At 51.0% G+C, this 16,244-nt stretch overlaps 1 protein-coding gene across 4 annotated transcripts in view; it reads left to right on the forward strand.

Moving 5' to 3' along the window:
- The window catches only part of Afap1 (actin filament associated protein 1), a 116,865-nt gene that overhangs the window by 70,901 nt on the left and 29,720 nt on the right, over positions 1-16,244 (forward strand). For all 4 annotated transcript variants that reach the window (XM_028882323.2, XM_037208875.1, XM_037208877.1 and 1 more), the window contains exons 7-9: positions 3,470-3,571; positions 4,079-4,160; positions 9,773-9,922. In XM_028882323.2, the coding sequence (XP_028738156.1) occupies positions 3,470-3,571; positions 4,079-4,160; positions 9,773-9,922 (334 nt within the window). The remainder of the gene's footprint in view (positions 1-3,469; positions 3,572-4,078; positions 4,161-9,772; positions 9,923-16,244) is intronic.

Below are 16,244 nucleotides of genomic sequence, written 5' to 3' on the forward strand. Positions count from 1 at the left end.
CTTTCCCCCAAGGCCACACGGCTGGTGACTGGTGTTCCGTCCCCCTGATTCACCGGGGGAGTAGAATCAGATAGTTTTCTCAGCCCCCTGTGTGACCAGCTTTCCTGAGCCCCCACCTGCTCTGTGCTCAGTTCCTCCTGACAGAGAGGGGGGAGGAGCCCCCTCCCCTGCCCTCTGCTTCCCCTAGGCCAGCGGTTCTCAACCTTCCTGATCTGCGACCCTTTAATACAGTTCCTCTGGTTGTGTTGATCCCCAACCACAAAACTACTTTCATTGCTGCTTCAATCTGTAATTTTGCTACTGTTGTAATTCATAATATAAATATCTGATATGTGATCCCCCAAAGGGGTCATGACCTGTGGTTGAGAACCACTGCCCTAGAGAGACCCGGGATACCTGGCTGCTGTCCATTCTCTACTTCCCTCCTTCCCTCCTTCCTTCTCCTTGCTCCTAAGGCCAATCCTCTTGCTTGCTTCCTGCCTTCCTATCCCATCATGCTTGAACATCCAGTTACTCTTCATTCATTCATTCATTTTTGGTTTTTGGAGACAGGATCTCTCTATGTAGCCCTGGCTGACCTAGAACTCCCTTTGTAGACCATCCTGGCCTTGAACTCACAGAGATCACTTGCCTCTGCCTCCCAAGTGCTGGGATTAAAGGTGTGTACCACCACCAACCAGCACCCAGTTTCTCTCCTTTAACTACCCTTAAGTGCAGGATAGAAGGGGAAGAGCATGCTTGGTCTTCCCCCTCTGTTCCCTGGCTGCTCTCTTCCTGGGGAGTGCACCACTATGTGGCTGGGAGGACCATCTTTTTGCTTGCAACTCTACTTATTTTGACCTCTGACTGGGATGTGCCTCTGGATCCAGGCTTATCGCCCACACCCCCTGTATGTCTTTCCTGTCACCCCAATGCTGAGGATAGAAATACAGGCATGTGTGCCCAGACCACAAGTGCCCAGACCAGAAATGGCCGCTGCTTTCTCAGGCAATGCCTGCATGCCTCATCCCCACCCCACCTCTGCAGTCTCACTGTCCCCTCTGCAGCCTCACTGTCCCCTCTGCAGCCTCACTGTCCCCTCTGCAGCCTCACTGCCACCTCTGCATCCTCACTGTCCCCTCTGCAGCCTCACTGTCCCCTCTGCATCCTCACTGTCACCTGTGCATCCTCACTGTCACCTGTGCATCCTCACTGCCACCTCTGCAGCCTCACTGCCCCTGTGATGTCACTGCCCTGTGATGTCACTGTCCCTGTGATGTCCCTGTCCCTGTCCTGTCACTGCCCCTGTGCTGTCACTGCCCCTGTGATGTCACTGCCCCTGTGCTGTCACTGCCCCTGTGATGTCACTGCCCCTGTGCTGTCACTGCCCCTGTGATGTCACTGTCCCTGTGGTGTCACTGCCCCTGTGATGTCACTGCCCCTGTGCTGTCACTGCCCCTGTGATGTCACTGCCCCTGTGCTGTCACTGCCCCTGTGATGTCACTGTCCCTGTGGTGTCACTGCCCCTGTGATGTCACTGCCCCATGTGCTGTCACTGCCCCTGTGATGTCACTGCCCCTGTGCTGTCACTGTCCCTGTGATGTCACTGCCCCTATGATGTCACTGCCCCTGTGCTGTCACTGTCCCTGTGATGTCACTGCCCCTGTCCTGTCACTGCCCCTGTGATGTCACCGCCCCGTGACGTCACCGCCCCTGTGACGTCACCGCCCCTGTGACGTCACCGCCCCTGTGACGTCACTGCCCCTGTGACGTCACTGCCCTTCTCTCTTCCCTCTTCTCAGTTCCTCACCGTGCTCACCCACGTTCCCTACACTGGTTTTCTTTCCCTCCTGTGTAATTCCTTCAACAATCCGCACGCGCTGTGTTCTGGCGTTGTCTGAGGGACTTGGTCTGTAGAAGTGGTGTCTTTATTGATGATAGAAGCAACTTAGGGGAGAAAGGATGGATTGCAGCCCACATTCCTTCATTGCAGGCAAGTTAAGGCAGCCTGAAGTAGACAGTCACATCACACCCACAGCCAAGAGCAGCGAGCAATGAATGGCGTGCTCGCTTGTGCTCAGGCCTCTCTGCACTTACAAGTCTAGAACACAAATTTAAAGAATGGTGTCGCCCACCGTGGGTGGGCCATCCCACTTCTATCAATGGAATCAGAACAATCTGGCTAGACAGGTCCCCCTGGTCTAGACGATCCCTCCTTGAGACTTCCTTCCCTGGCAACTCCACATTGTGTCAAAGAGACAATTTAAGGTAGTGTCACAGGGCCTTAGTCCATTCCTGTTGCTTTAACAAGATGCTTCACATCGGTCATCCATAATCAGAAATTTGTCTCTCACAGTTCTAGGGGTGGGAGACTGGTGGGGGCCTGTGCTCTGCTTCATAGATGGTTCTCAGTTGTGTGTCCCCTGTACCAGAAGCATGGAAGCTCTTCTCTGAGGTCTGAGCCCTTCATAGAGGCTCAGCTCCCCTGACTCTGCTGCCTTCTAAACCACCCCCTCCATTCCAAGGCTGCTGCTTCGGAGTTTAATTTTTAACATGAATTTGGAAGAATAGAAGCATCTCGAACATTTATGCTCCTTAGAGGAGGAGGCGGTTCAGGCTCCGAACAGTTCATTATTCTGCTGAGGTGAAAGGCAGACTGCAGAGCCGTCCACCCTGGCTGTGGAGCCCCTCCTCACACTGTGATCCTCCCATCTCTCCTTCCACTGATCAGGTTCCGTCTCCTCCCGGGCCCGAAGGGGACATAGGACTGGACCCCTACACCCACCACCCATTCCCTACTCCCCGACACTCAGGCTCCTTAAACACATGTCACCTCCTGCAGAGCCTTTGAACTGCTGTTCACTCTGCCCAGGAGCTTTTCTGTCAGTTCACATGGCCAGAGCCTTGTGATACTCACAGCTTGTGTGTCATCCTGGGACAGCCCCCAAATCCTCTTGCTCTAAGGTAGTTGACACCTTCTTGTGAAAGGATCATGCTTTGTTCTGGTAGTTCTTTAGTTTGTCAGACATCACCTTCTTTTTTAAAAAAAAAAAAAAAAGATTTATTTTTATTTTTAATTATGTGTATGTGTACGTGAGTGTAGGCACCCAAGGAGGCCAGAAGGGTGTCGAATCCCCTGCAGCTGGAATTACAGGTAGTTGTGAGCTACCTGACAGGTACATGCTCTTAAATGCTGAGAACCTTCCCAGTCCCTCACTTTTTGGATGACCCTCATTGCTTATGATGACATCCCAGTGCTGTGGGAGAGAACTTCCAGAGAGGACCTGGAGTATTTTTTCCTGCCATTTCCCAGTGTAGGACTGGACAGGTGATTTGGAGAGCAAATGAGTGAACAAAGTCAAGTCCATGTGAGTTCAAACACCAGGTGCTGTTGACCCCTCAGGTTCCCCTGCCTGCCCACACAGGACTCAACGCATCGCCTGGGCACCCTTGCCTCTGGGCAGGCTCAGACTGTGTCTCATTCCCACAGGTGATCAAAGAGGCCTACAGTGGCTGCAGCGGTCCTGTGGATCCAGAGTGCTCCCCACCACCCAGTGCCAGTGCCCCCGTGAACAAGGCAGAACTGGAGAAGGTGAGAGATGTCAGCTCCCAGGAAGCCTTTTGTTTTGCTGATGGTTTTTATTTTCTGTGCAGATGAATTGTACATGTGTGCAGTGTGTTGGTTAGCCAGGGTATCATCCCTCATGTCTGCCCCCTTAGACCTCCATCCTTTCATTCGTAATTACTGGTTTTAATAACACTCTGAGAGAACTGCAGCCCTTCGGTAGGCACGTCTGCAGTTCTGCCCCTGTCCGTTTTCAGTGCCTGCTTTGGACTGAGCCCCAAGGAATCATCTCACAGACCCTGTGGCTTGTTTATTACCAATGAAGGATGATGGTGTGGACTTAAAGGAGTGAGTGGCCTGGTTCATTCATAGCTCTGAAATGAGGTCTGAATGCAGTGCACACTTGCAGTGCTCAGTAGGTCTGTGCTGGTGTGCCGTCTGCAAAGTGTTCAGAGATAATGCTTCACTTTCCATCAGACCTCACCAGGTCTGCATGACCACTGTGGGAATAACGTGATCCTTGTGTCCTTATAGAAATTGTCTTCAGAGAGGCCCAGCTCCGATGGAGAAGGTGCTGTGGAAAATGGAGTCACCACGTGCAATGGAAAAGAACAAGGTGAGATTCTAACACACATGCCAAGAATAGCTGAGCTCAAAAAACCAGTTGTAGTGAGACTGTGTGGGAAGGCACCGTGCCTCAGCCATGTAGGCATCACCACCCTTCTGTTCCCTGAGAACACAGGATTTGCAACAGCCCAGAACCTTCCTCTCTTGTCCTACCTGCATCTCAATTATTGTCAAACCATGGAAAATACAGATACCACAGAATTTATAATTTCCCACCATTTTAAAGTGTCCCGTGGACATTAAACACACAGAGTGCTGTGTAGCCATCACCTGTGTCCATGTCTGGAACTTTCTGTCTTCATAAATCAAAACCTTGTTTCCATGAAACCCAAGCCCCTCATCCCTTCCCTAGCCCCACAAATCACCATTCTGCTTTCCATTTCTGTGGATTCCACACACTGAGACCTCACTCAAGTGGAATCCTGTGGTACTTCCCCATTTACAGCTGCCTTATTTCATCCAGTACAGTGTCCTCAAGGCTCATCTGTATTATAGTGAGTGTGAGCCTTTCCTTCCTTTTCAAGACTGAATAACATTCTGTTATATGGACTGCATCTTGCCGTCCATTCGTCTACCAGTGGCACTTGTGGTGCTTCTGACCCTCGGCTCTTGAGAGCAGACCCGCTGTGAACCTGGATGTGCAGGGGATGTGCCTTTTGTTTAAACTTGACTTTATAGCAATATAGATGACATTCAGTAAAACACGACAGCTGTGACTTAACCCTTCTTTGAGCTTTAATATATACCTCCAGCAAGTAACCATCCGCACAATCAAGAGAGCATTTCTGTCACCCCAGTGTTCCTTTGCACTCCTCTCTGTCACCTCTGCCCCCTCCCACCCCTGGCAGCTGCTGCTGTTTCCTTCCTTCACTTGGGATCCAAGGTGTACCATCTCTTGGGGGTCCCTTCCTCATATCTCAACGCACCTTGATCCACAGTGTGAGAGCTGCTGCGCAGCCTTCCCTGTGGAGATGAATTCTGCTCATCACCCACTGACTGATCTCAGGACACGCAGTGACTCTAGGGACATTCTGACTCCCAGATGGGACACACTGGACTGTGGAGACATTCTGACTTTCAGGTAGAACATGTGGGGACTTGTGGGGACATTCTGAATCCCAGACAGGACATATGGAAACTGTGAGGACATTCTGGCACCACACAGGCCTGGCATGTGGGGACGGTGGGGACATTCTGACTCCCCGGTGGGAATTTGCATCCCTAAGGACCTATCTAGAAGTGGGGTTGCAAGCCCACATGTTCTCGTGGGCTTGCTGCCCCTGTCTGGCCTGCGGTCTTTACCTGGTATTGCATAGGTGTGTGGTGGTGTGCAGCTCTAGCCTCCCCAGTGGTGAGCACTTTAACATTCTTGTTGCCTATATATCTCCCTAGAAAGATGTCTCCACAGACCCTTTGCCCATATTCCTATGGGGTTGTTTCTTTTTGAGCTTTTGGAGGCTCTTCACATACTCTTCTTGTAAGCCATTTATAAAATATCTGTTTCCTAAAGATTGCCCCCCATCTGTGAGGCTGAACACTTTATTCTGAGTATGCACTGGAGTGAGGGGTAGGACTTGAGGGTGTGTGGAGAGAGCTCCACATGGACCTGAGAGCTTACTCAGGGTGCCTGGGCCCTCATCTGTGCAGCTCATATGTGATGAGCGTTCCTACCTGGGAATGAGTCATGTCCTGCAGCAGCAGCAACTGTCCCAGCCCTGAGGACTCTGAAGCCCAGACAGTGGGACAGTTCACTCCGGAAGGTCACACTGTCTGTTTCTTCGTTGTGGTTTTCTAATGCAGTCTGGTCCACATATAATTTTAGTCTTGCCCTTTGCCCAGAACTGCTCTTGAGTGGAAGCTCCTACCAGCCATGTTCTGTGTAATGAAGAGCTCAGCCTGGGAAGCTGTCTTTACCTTTTTCTCTGAGGCAGGATTGCCCTGCAGCTCCTGTTTTGCTATGTGGCTCATATCTTTCTTTTCGGTTTGTTCTTCTTGTCGTGAGATAGTCTCCTTGGACAGGTTGATCTCAGCCTCATGGACTCAAACATCCTTCCAGCCTTAGCCTCCCAAGCTGGGACTTCAGAGGTGCCACCCACCAGGTTACTGTTTCACTGCTGAGGTACAACAGCTGGGTCATGTCCCCAAGCCTCTGGGAACCTGTGTGACTAGGATCTATGGAGTAATGTGTCTGTTGGATGTTCACGTCCCTAGGAATCTCCTCTTCACTCTGTAAAAAGAAAGCTATTTGTTATTTATATGAGAGTATGTGCACATGTGTGTGCAGGTGCCCGTGGAGGCCAGAAGACGTCTTTGGATCTCTGGGGTTAGAGGCAAGGCCCCTGACATCAGTGCTGAGATCTGAACTCAGGTCCTCTGTAAGAGAAGTACATGCTCTTAACTGCCAAGTGGTCTCTTCGCTAACCCCTCCTATTCCTTTTGAACAAGGACAGCTTTATGTGTTTGGGAATGGGCTGGTGACCTGGCTCACACATGTTCCTTTCGTGTGACACTGCCTGGTGTGTTATAGGTGCTGGTCGAAGATCACAAAGGAACCTCACGGTCCAGATGCGCCCCAAGTTCCCTTGTCTTCTTCTTGGTCCTTACTGCTCTCTACTTTGATTGGAGAAATGGGGGCCGAGCTTTCCTTAGCTTGGCCCTTCTGTGATGGATCTTGTGGTGGTCACAGAAAGGAAGCCTGGGCACCTCCACACTATGGTCTCACCAGAGAAGGCAGCAACCAAAGCTATAGCTCTCTGAGATGCCCATTTCATCTTTCAGGATGAACCCTGGGGAGTCAGTGACTGTCCTAAAGCAGATGTGGGGAAAGACGATGGAAGTCCTAGACTGTAGAAACTGTGCTGCCCACACCCAGTGCTCTGTGCCTTTCAGACAGAGTCCTCAATGGGGCGTCTGTGGGTGGACCTGTTGAACCCAGGGTCTGATGATGTCACACACACACACACACACACACACACACACACACACACACACACACACCCTACCCCTAGACTACAGAAAACCCTTTCATTTCCATTGCTGTAGGAGAAAGTGGGCCTGCCTAGCTTTGTCATTTACACACTGAAATATGAACGTTCTCTTTCTGTCTCCGTCATGAGGACACTGGTCTTGGCCATCTCTGCTCTTTGAACCCTTCCACCGTTCTGCTATGTAACCTCACTGAGTTGAGAGTTCTCTATCGCCTTCTGAAGTTGGTAATGTGCTACATCCTGCCCCTTTCCCACTGAATAGCCTCAAAGTGTCCTTGATGGCTTTCCCGTCATGTCCCCACATAGGGACCTTTCTTCCAAGGATGACCTAGGATGTGATTATTCTCTGCCTTAGGGTCTGGAGTCCAGCAAGTACTTTGCTGGCAGGAGCTGGGCTCACTTATGCTGAGACTCTGAATCCTACTATCTCGGAGTCCTGCTGCCTGAGGGGGAGGCCTACCTCAGGGACCGGTCTCCTCACCTCCAGCTAGCTGGGACTAGGAGGCAATGAAGCTCATCTCTGGGTTCCTGGCAAGTCACTGATGGAGCCAAACACTGTCACTCCCGCCCCCTGTGGCTTGGCTGGACTGAAGGAGAAATGACCCAGATCTCTTGCCCTGGGCTTCTGTCTGGTAGAGGAGGAAGTGCTGGGTCTTCCCACCGAGGCTTTGGATAGGTTCTCAGTACTCAGTAAGTAAATGTGTGTCTAAGAGCATGGAAAAGGGGGTGCACAGACATTCTCAGTGGTATTTCCCTTAAGATCTCAGGAGGCCTTAACCTAGTTTATTTAAAATAAGTCAAAAATGTCTGTGTTCTAAAAACACAAGCTGCAGGCTGGGGTGCAAACAGCAGAGGCTGCAGATCAAGGCCACGGTTAGGGCTGGTCCCTGGGGGCCTTTCTTTCCGGCTTGTGTCTTCACGTGTTCTGTGAAGTCTATAAAAGGGCACTACTTTTTGGATCAGTCATCCACACCACATGGCCTCATGTAACCTTCTTTATTAGGACTCCCATCTCCAAATACAGCCACTCTTGGGGTCAGAATTGTGGGGCTAAGGCAGGAACATTCAGTATAGAATGTTGTCTGTCCTCAAATTCTTCATGGCTTCATCTTTTAGCCACAGTATAGCAGCTCTTTCCTCAGACACTGCTACTTGCCTTTACATCAGAGGGAGGCAGGAATTCACCCACTGATCTTATTGGGGTGGGGGACAGGTAGAAGTAGAAATGGGGAGCGTTTCCTCCTCATCACCAGAGAGGATTGAAAAGGCATTTGTGAGTGAGCATGTGTGTTTAGAGGAGGGGTTGGAGAATTATTCCACAGTGTGTCACATGTCTCTGGATGTACCATCTCTGAAATAATTCATGTGATGGGCTGGGGTTTAGTTGTTTCTGAAAAGGGAGAATGGAGCCTGGCTACCTGTTGCATTCCAAAAGGCTTTGTGTTGCCTAAAGGGTTGTACTAGAAGTATGTAGGGAGTGAGGTGATATTGTATTGGTCTTGATGCAGAAGTGCACCCCAAGTGAGGCTGTGTCCCACTGGCGGAGACCCTTGGGGAAGGGCCTTGCACCCTGGCTGTAGTACATGGCACCCTTAAGAGACTAAGATGGAAGGATCAAGTCCCTCAGGTCCAAGTGTGTCCTTACACATCCATCCTCACTTCTCTGAGCCTCGTCCCTGGGTTCACGGCTGAAATCTGAGGGTAGGAGAGGGGGTACACATGGCTGAGTAGGAGCACATGCAGGACACCGGTTGGCAGTCAACCTCCCCCCGTGGCATAGTGTGGAGGGGTGAGAACTGCCCTATGGCAGCACTTGGAGCTGTGATCACCTGCATGGACTCTGCATCAAGATGATGCATGTGTGAGTCCAGGGTTTCCAGGTCTTCTGGTCTTATTGGGAAAGCCAAAAATTCTTTTTATGCAAAGTGTGTCTAGATTTATATATTGACAGTTTCTAGTCATCACTGTCCTGGCCAAATGAGAGATGATAGTCTGAAAGGTAGGCCTCTGATCTGAGAGCTCTGGACAGGGACGCTTAGAGTAGTGTCCAAAATGGACAGAGACCCCTAATGAGGACCCACTTCCTTTCCTCCTTGAAGACCTGCCCCTTGTCAGCCAGCCTGCTGCTGCAATGGCACCAGCTTCCCTTGGTTTCCTGGGCACCTCCATCTTCCCCACACTGATGGAATGTATTAACCTATCTTCCTACCTGGGCGTTGCTCCCTCTGGGACAGACAGAATTCATTCCTTATGTCTGAGCAGTCAGCCAGGGCAGGCTCTGACCACTCAGCTACTCTCCCGTCATTCCTATCTTCACATGGTTCTTGCCATTATTTGCCATCCTTTGTTGCCTTCAGCACATCATGTGTGTCTGATAATGCACATGTGTCTGTATGCACATGTGTACATGCCATAGCTGGTCTTCCCTGGAGTATAGGCTTTCTGGGTACAGCCATACCCTTCTGTGACCCCAACATCTGGACCCACAGCTGGTTCATCACAGATGTTCATGTGCATGATGAGTAACAGTTTGCGGGGGAAGAATGGCCTGGTGATTAATGCTGTGATTTTCCCACTCGACATGAATGGTTAAGACACACTTTTGTGTTGACAGTGAAGAGGAAGAAAACCCCCAAGTCAGATGGCAAGGGAACTGTGTCCAAGGTCACCGGGAAGAAAATCACCAAGATCATTGGTCTGGGGAAGAAGAAGCCATCCACAGATGAGCAGACATCGTCAGCGGAGGAAGACGTGCCTACCTGTGGTAAGACCCTGCCACGTGCCAGCATCGGAGCAACAGACTGCCCCCGGGTGTGCTCTGGGGCCGTCTGAACTGTGGAAAGCACTTTCAGGTTTTAGTAGTGGAAGAATCTTCAGGGGTATGCAATGCTCTTCCCGGTTCTTTCAAGGTTAAAAAACAATGTTCTCTATTGCATGATGACACCTCCCCAGTTCCACTCCAGCATTTCCAGATACAGGTACAAGCCAAGCCAAAGCTCTAGCACCAAGTCTCCTTTGCATCAAACTTCTAGATCCAGAGACAGCTGTCCATCCCACAGTTTGTCTTCTGTCCTTTTTTTTTTTTCCGGGGGTGGGGGCTGCTTTTTCAGGGATTGGGTAAAGCATGTGGTCTCTAGCAGCAACCAAGCCAGCCCTGCCCACCATGGCCTCTGGGCTAGGGGATAAAGAAAGGAAACAAACCAGAGGAATGCATGTGTAACAGCCAGCAGTGACACCGTGGGAAAGCAAAGAGGTGGAGGGTGCTGTTATAGCTCCTAAGTTAGGCTGTGGCCAGGCCGCTGGGGACAGCCTCCATGAGAGTGGACTCGACATCATACTGTAATAGCCCCGTTACCATACGCAGGAGAACTCCCGAGTTCTTTTGAGGAGGAAAACTTCATAAGTGGAAAGAGAGCTGTTTGTCTTTTGATTTTGTTTTGTTTTACAGTACTAGAGATGTTCTAGGCTGGTGTTCTACCACCAGGCCTTTCCTTTCTTTTAAAAAAAAAAATCAAGAATGGAGCCTGGCATGGGGATACATTCCTGTAATCCTAGTACCAAGGAGGCAGAAGCTAGAGGGTTGCTGCCAATAAGGCTAGCCTGGGCTATGTAGTGAATACTAACCAGGCAGGGCTGTGTAGTAAGACCCTCTATCGGAAAAACAGAAGTGAAAACAAGAAAGGGCTGTAACTGTCCTTGTGGATCGCTGTTGCAGACTCCACTTCCCATTGGTGTGAACACACAATTCCCTCATTCCGAGTCACTCTGTTTACAGTCCCCTCTGCCCCCATTGAGCACCCTCCTTGGGGGTTGAATCAGGGAAGAATCATGACCTCTGTAGGCACCAGGAGCCCGGTGCAGCCCAGACTCCCCCTCTCATCAAGTGGCTGTTGGGGACAGAAGGACAGAATCAGGGCAGCTGGTGATGATGGTTTCCACATCACAGTCCCTTCCCTGAGGAGAGAATTTGGCTGCAGTAAAGCCAACCGAACAGAACTGCGAACAGAACTGGGGAGGTCTGGGGACCCTGCCACACTGCTCCTGGCCAACGTCCATCTTCCTAGAGCTCTTAGGGACATAGTCCCTCTCCCTGTTTGGCCATCAGCCCCTGTGATGACTAAAGTCAGGAGTTAAAGCGAGTTTTGCTTCTGTTTTTTTTTTTTTTTCAACAGTTCTAGGTCAGTGGAGGAAATAGAAATTAATTTTTTTCAGACATGGTTTCACTATGTAAACCAGGCTGGCCTTGAACTCACGGAGATTTGACTGCCTCTGTCTCCTGAGTGCTGGATTAAAGGCCCGACTAGAGGTTTAAAAAAAAATGCTTTTAGGAGGAATGGTTGCGCATTAACAAGGCAGGCAAGTGAAGGTGAAGTCTGGAGCCTCCTCTGGCAAAAGAGAACACTGATGCTCAGGGAGGGGTGTGACTCCCTCTGAGTCTCGGAGCTCCGTGAAGGCAGAATGGGTGACCCCTACCCCCTACAGACATTTCCTGACTCCCTGTAACTCATGTCCTCGCCTGCATTTCCTTATCAGAAGAGCACAGCCTTGCAGGCCTCCCCATAAGCTGCTCTGCTGGCGCTGGCGCTCTCACACAGTGGCTCATCTCTATGCTGGGCACTTCCTTGAGAGTGTGGGTGATCCCGAGAGCAGGGGCCCGAGGCAGCTGCCCCACACAGCTCTGGCCTCTGCCACACAAATCTGAAACTGCCAAGCAGCTCTTTGCCAGAGCAGGAGTAAGGGGAAGTGTCTCTAGGGGACCAGGGAACAATGGGCATTTTCAGCCCGTCAGTGCAGCTGCAGGGCTCTGGGCAGAGGAAAGGAGCTGGACTCAGGCCCGGGGGACTGACCCTGCCAAGCTGAGCCCCTGCAGCTGCCGGGAGACAGCACTAAGCTGATGGGCCAGAAGGGCAGAGCAGCTGAGCAGTCAGAAGAGACTCCCTGGAGTTACTGAGCTGAGCTTGGTGCTTGTCTGAGCACTGCAGTCTGGCTATGGTGGATGGGGTGCTGTGCCTTCCTGGGTGCCCTTTCAGGGCTTTCAGGAGCTGAGGAGCAGACCTGCAGATGCAGCTAGGCTGCCCTAGGTTCTGTCTCTGTCCTCCTGAGAGGTCTTTGAGGAATGCATTAGTGTTGGTTTGGGCAGCTTTTCCCATAGCCCTCCAGGTAATGTACCCCAGAGATGCACCAAGACTCCACACCCAAGGTGGCTGTCATCAGGCCTTCCATGGGCTGATGTAGTCCTGGGGTTCTTGTTACTTTATGGAAGTGCGCCCTCCTTCCAGTTCTCCTTTCTGTCAACTCCCCACCACCACCACCTACCACAGGCACCTTACACTAGTCACGCCATCCTGGGCACAAACTTAGAGACCTTCACTTGCTACACACCTAGGATCTCAGTCTTGTCCAAGCCTCCCATTGCATTACTAGAGTATGACACTGCTCTGCTGGGTCCCCATCACCCAGCATGGGGCCCAGCACATGGTAGCCGAGTCACTGCTTTGGAGATTCAGGTTGCTTGTCTGGGACATGGGCTCCGGCAGGTCCTTGGTTTCTGTGGGAGTGGAAGAGGAGCTGTGCAAGCACTGAGTGCCTACGTTCCTGTGGCTGTCCATTCTTCACCTGCCATGCCTTAAAGTCAACAAACACATCCACACACCAGCCCTGCCCAGGGTCAGGAGAAAAACGTGTAGAGTCTCGGGCCTGTAAAGTTAGCTTTGTAATTCTAACGAAGCCTTGTTTATTCTTGCCTTTCTTTCTGTAGAATTTGGAGTGGAAAGAATCTCAAAATATTAAACTGGAATCACCCAGTTTTTAAGATATGTTAGCACCTTACTATAATACGAGTGAGATTTAAAACAAAACAAGCAAGCAAAAACCAATCAAGCTGGGCATTGGTGGGGCACGCCTTTAATCCCAGCACTAAGATGGCAGAGGTAGGTGGATCTCAATGAGTTTGAGACCAGCCTGGTCTACAGAGTGAGTTCTAGAACAGCCAGGGAAACCCTGTTTTCAAAAACCAAAACCAAAAACAAAAACAAAACAAAATCACACAAAACACAAAAAATAAAACTAGTCAAATCAAAACAACAAAACCCTTGTGTAGCTGTTTATGTAAAGCGTGGGATACAGTTCCCCGAAGCCCCTCTCCTCTGCCTGTCCAGAGTCCAGTCCTGCACTCTGGCACCCTCTGCTGGCAGATGTCTGCTTCAGCTCGCAGACCTGGCTGATCCCCCTCAGCAAGGTAGAGGGTGTTGGTACCAAGAGTGGGACCTACCCTTTGACTCCAGATCCCTGCCTGGGGAGCTCTGGCATTCTCTGCCTGGCCTCGCTCATCTCTGTGTTCCCTCCCCCAAGAAAACAAAAAGTTGGGAGCCCCCTTTTTGAGAAAGTGGGGTACCACCGAGGCCAGTTGACAAACACAGAACCATGGACATGTCTAAGAGCTTTCTGTTTACGTAGGCCAGGCCTGTTATCCAGGGAAACTTGCTTTCTCTCTCTCTTTGAAACCTAAATCCCAAGAATGCATTAAATATGGTAATGTCCCATGAAGTCATGGTCTAAATTAAGGGAGGACCTGTCTCATGCAATCATTCCTCCGTGGCTAAAATGTTGGGCAAGCTACGGCATCTGGTGACCGTGGCCAGATTCTGTCTGGAGAGAGGGCATGGAAGAGCCAGCGCTGCTGTCTGTTCAGATGGTGGGCGGTGTCCAGAGACAGCTGTGTGCACGTGGGTAAGCAGCTGCCTGTGAGCCCTAAACCAGAGTCATGGGCAGTTCAGGGGTGTCGCCGCTAAGTTCTCCAGGTGTGCATTAGTCTCTCACTCGTCTCACTACTGACACAATGCCCTAGTACCTTCTGCCCAGTCTGCTGGCTGAGGCCACCTGCCCGCTTTAGTGCCGGAGGCTATCTGCCTGGCCTGGTGTCTGAGGCTATCTGCCTGGTCTGGTGTCTGAGGCTCTCTACAGTTTGGTCACTGAAGGTCCTGTGCCTCTATATCTTCTACTCCTTGCCTAGACCCTGCTAAGGGCAGCTCAGTTGCTGGTTCTGCAGACCTTCACAAGACATATCCTTTTCCTACCTGGCAGCTCCATGACTCCCATGATGACGTAGAGTTCAGTGCCTTTTTTTTTTTTTTAAAGTAGGGTCTCCAGGTTGATCTTGAACTCATGTCCTCCTACATCTACCTCCTGAGTGCTGAAAATATATTCATGTATTCCCACACTGGTCAGTTTTTATTGTTGAGACAGGGTCTTATTATATAGTCCAGGCTGGCCTTGAACTCTTGATCCTCCCTGCCCCTCACTGCTGCATGCTGGGATCACAGGCGTGTGCTGTCACTCCCAGGGAGGGTGGCTCTTTAACAGTGGTTAAACAGTCGCTGTGCGTGTGAGCCTTGCCTACGGAGTATATCAAGTTACCCGAGGGCTTCCCGCCATCCTGTTTGTGGACTTGTGCTCCGAAAACACTCAGGCTCTGTTGACACAGGTGACATCTACTCAGAAGTCCAGCATGTGGCTTTCAGCATGACTGAGGCCTGTAGGTGGTGGTCACAACACTAAGATGTTCATCTGACTGCATTTTAAAGCAGGCCTTTCCTTTTAAAATAGTATCAAACCAGAATGATTCTATCCACACATGAAAAGCCTTTAAAAGAGCAGCATGATGTAACTACGGTGCTCTACAGAGTGAAGATCCGGTGAGGCCTGAGCCGTGCTAGGAATAACCTTCCTTATCCACCTCCTCTGCTTTCATATAGGCATCGGGTCTGACTGTGGCCTCTGGTAGGGCTCCCCGCACCTGAGGGTGCCTCCGCCTTCCCAGGTGGCCCTTGGGGACCAAGTTTAAAAGCTGCCTGAACACAAGAGAGCACCAAGTCCCCTGTTCCAGAGCCCACAGGCTTCTGTCCCTGTGTCTGTGACCTCACAGATTTCTTGACTGTCACGGCAAATGGCAGTTTTTGTTCATCAAGAGGTAGACTTTAGGGTGTGTGGGTACAGGCGACCCACACCTAGACGAGGCCCTACACTTCGCAGATGTGAGTATTCATGGAGTAGTACCTTGAAAATATTCACCAGAGATGTACAAAACTCTGCCTGGGCCCTGAGTATGTGAGCATACATGTAAAGTGACACTCGGCCTTCTTCACCGCCTTCCCTTCACCTGCTGCTCGCCCCTTCCCACTGTCTAGCCCTCTTCTAACCTCTGAGTGGTGGGATCTGCAGTGTGGAACAGTTGGAGGCCATAGTAGCCACAACGGCCGCAGCTGCCACAGCCACCACGGAAGCTCCAGCTCATGCCTCAGTATTTCTAGACAAGTGTGCGTTGTGTTTATGATAGTCCCAAACTGTCATTTCCGTGTGTTTGAGGATTTTTCTCTGTTAGGGGATAATTCTCCCTGTAATTTTGTCACGCGTGACATCTCACCTCTGTGTGACACACTGAAGATACAGTATCATGAGAGATGCACCAGGAACACCATCACACGGACCCAGACTCAGGCAGTCAGGTTTCATCTGCGTTCGTCTCCCCATGAGATGAAGCCCTCGCCTCCACATGTGGGGATGGAACATAGAGACCAGGAGGAGGCCTCGGGCCTGTGGGTGGGGAGCTCATACCAGCCACGTTCCGTCACTTGCTGGAACACATCCAGCGCTGGAGAGCTCACCACTCCCCGAGCCTCCCACTTCCTGGAGGATTTTCATCTTCAGACACTTTTCTTTCTCCGTCTTCCATGCCCTGCTCACGGTGTTTGCAGTTAGATCTGTTTTGCATGCGATTCCTCTTCTGTTACGTGCAGGCAGCTGCCAGTCCCCACGGCCTTCTACACACTCCACACCCACGGTCGCTGTCTCAGGGTGGGTTCCAGGTTTCCATGTAAGCAGCAAGTGGCTGAAACTGGTTCTTACGCCATAAAACGGCTTCTGCCCCAGTGGAAAGCCTCTGGGTCCTGTGGAGAGTTAGCTGTGTATCAGTGGCTCTTCTCTCTTTGTTGACATTTCAAACCCGGGGTGTGAGCACGTGTTTCACGCATGGCACTTCCCTGGCCTGCAAGAGACCACAGACAAGGGGCCTGGGGAGACCTCGCTTG

Source organism: Peromyscus leucopus, chromosome 10 (assembly GCF_004664715.2).
Source record: "Peromyscus leucopus breed LL Stock chromosome 10, UCI_PerLeu_2.1, whole genome shotgun sequence".
Classification (NCBI taxonomy): Eukaryota; Metazoa; Chordata; class Mammalia; order Rodentia; family Cricetidae; genus Peromyscus; species Peromyscus leucopus.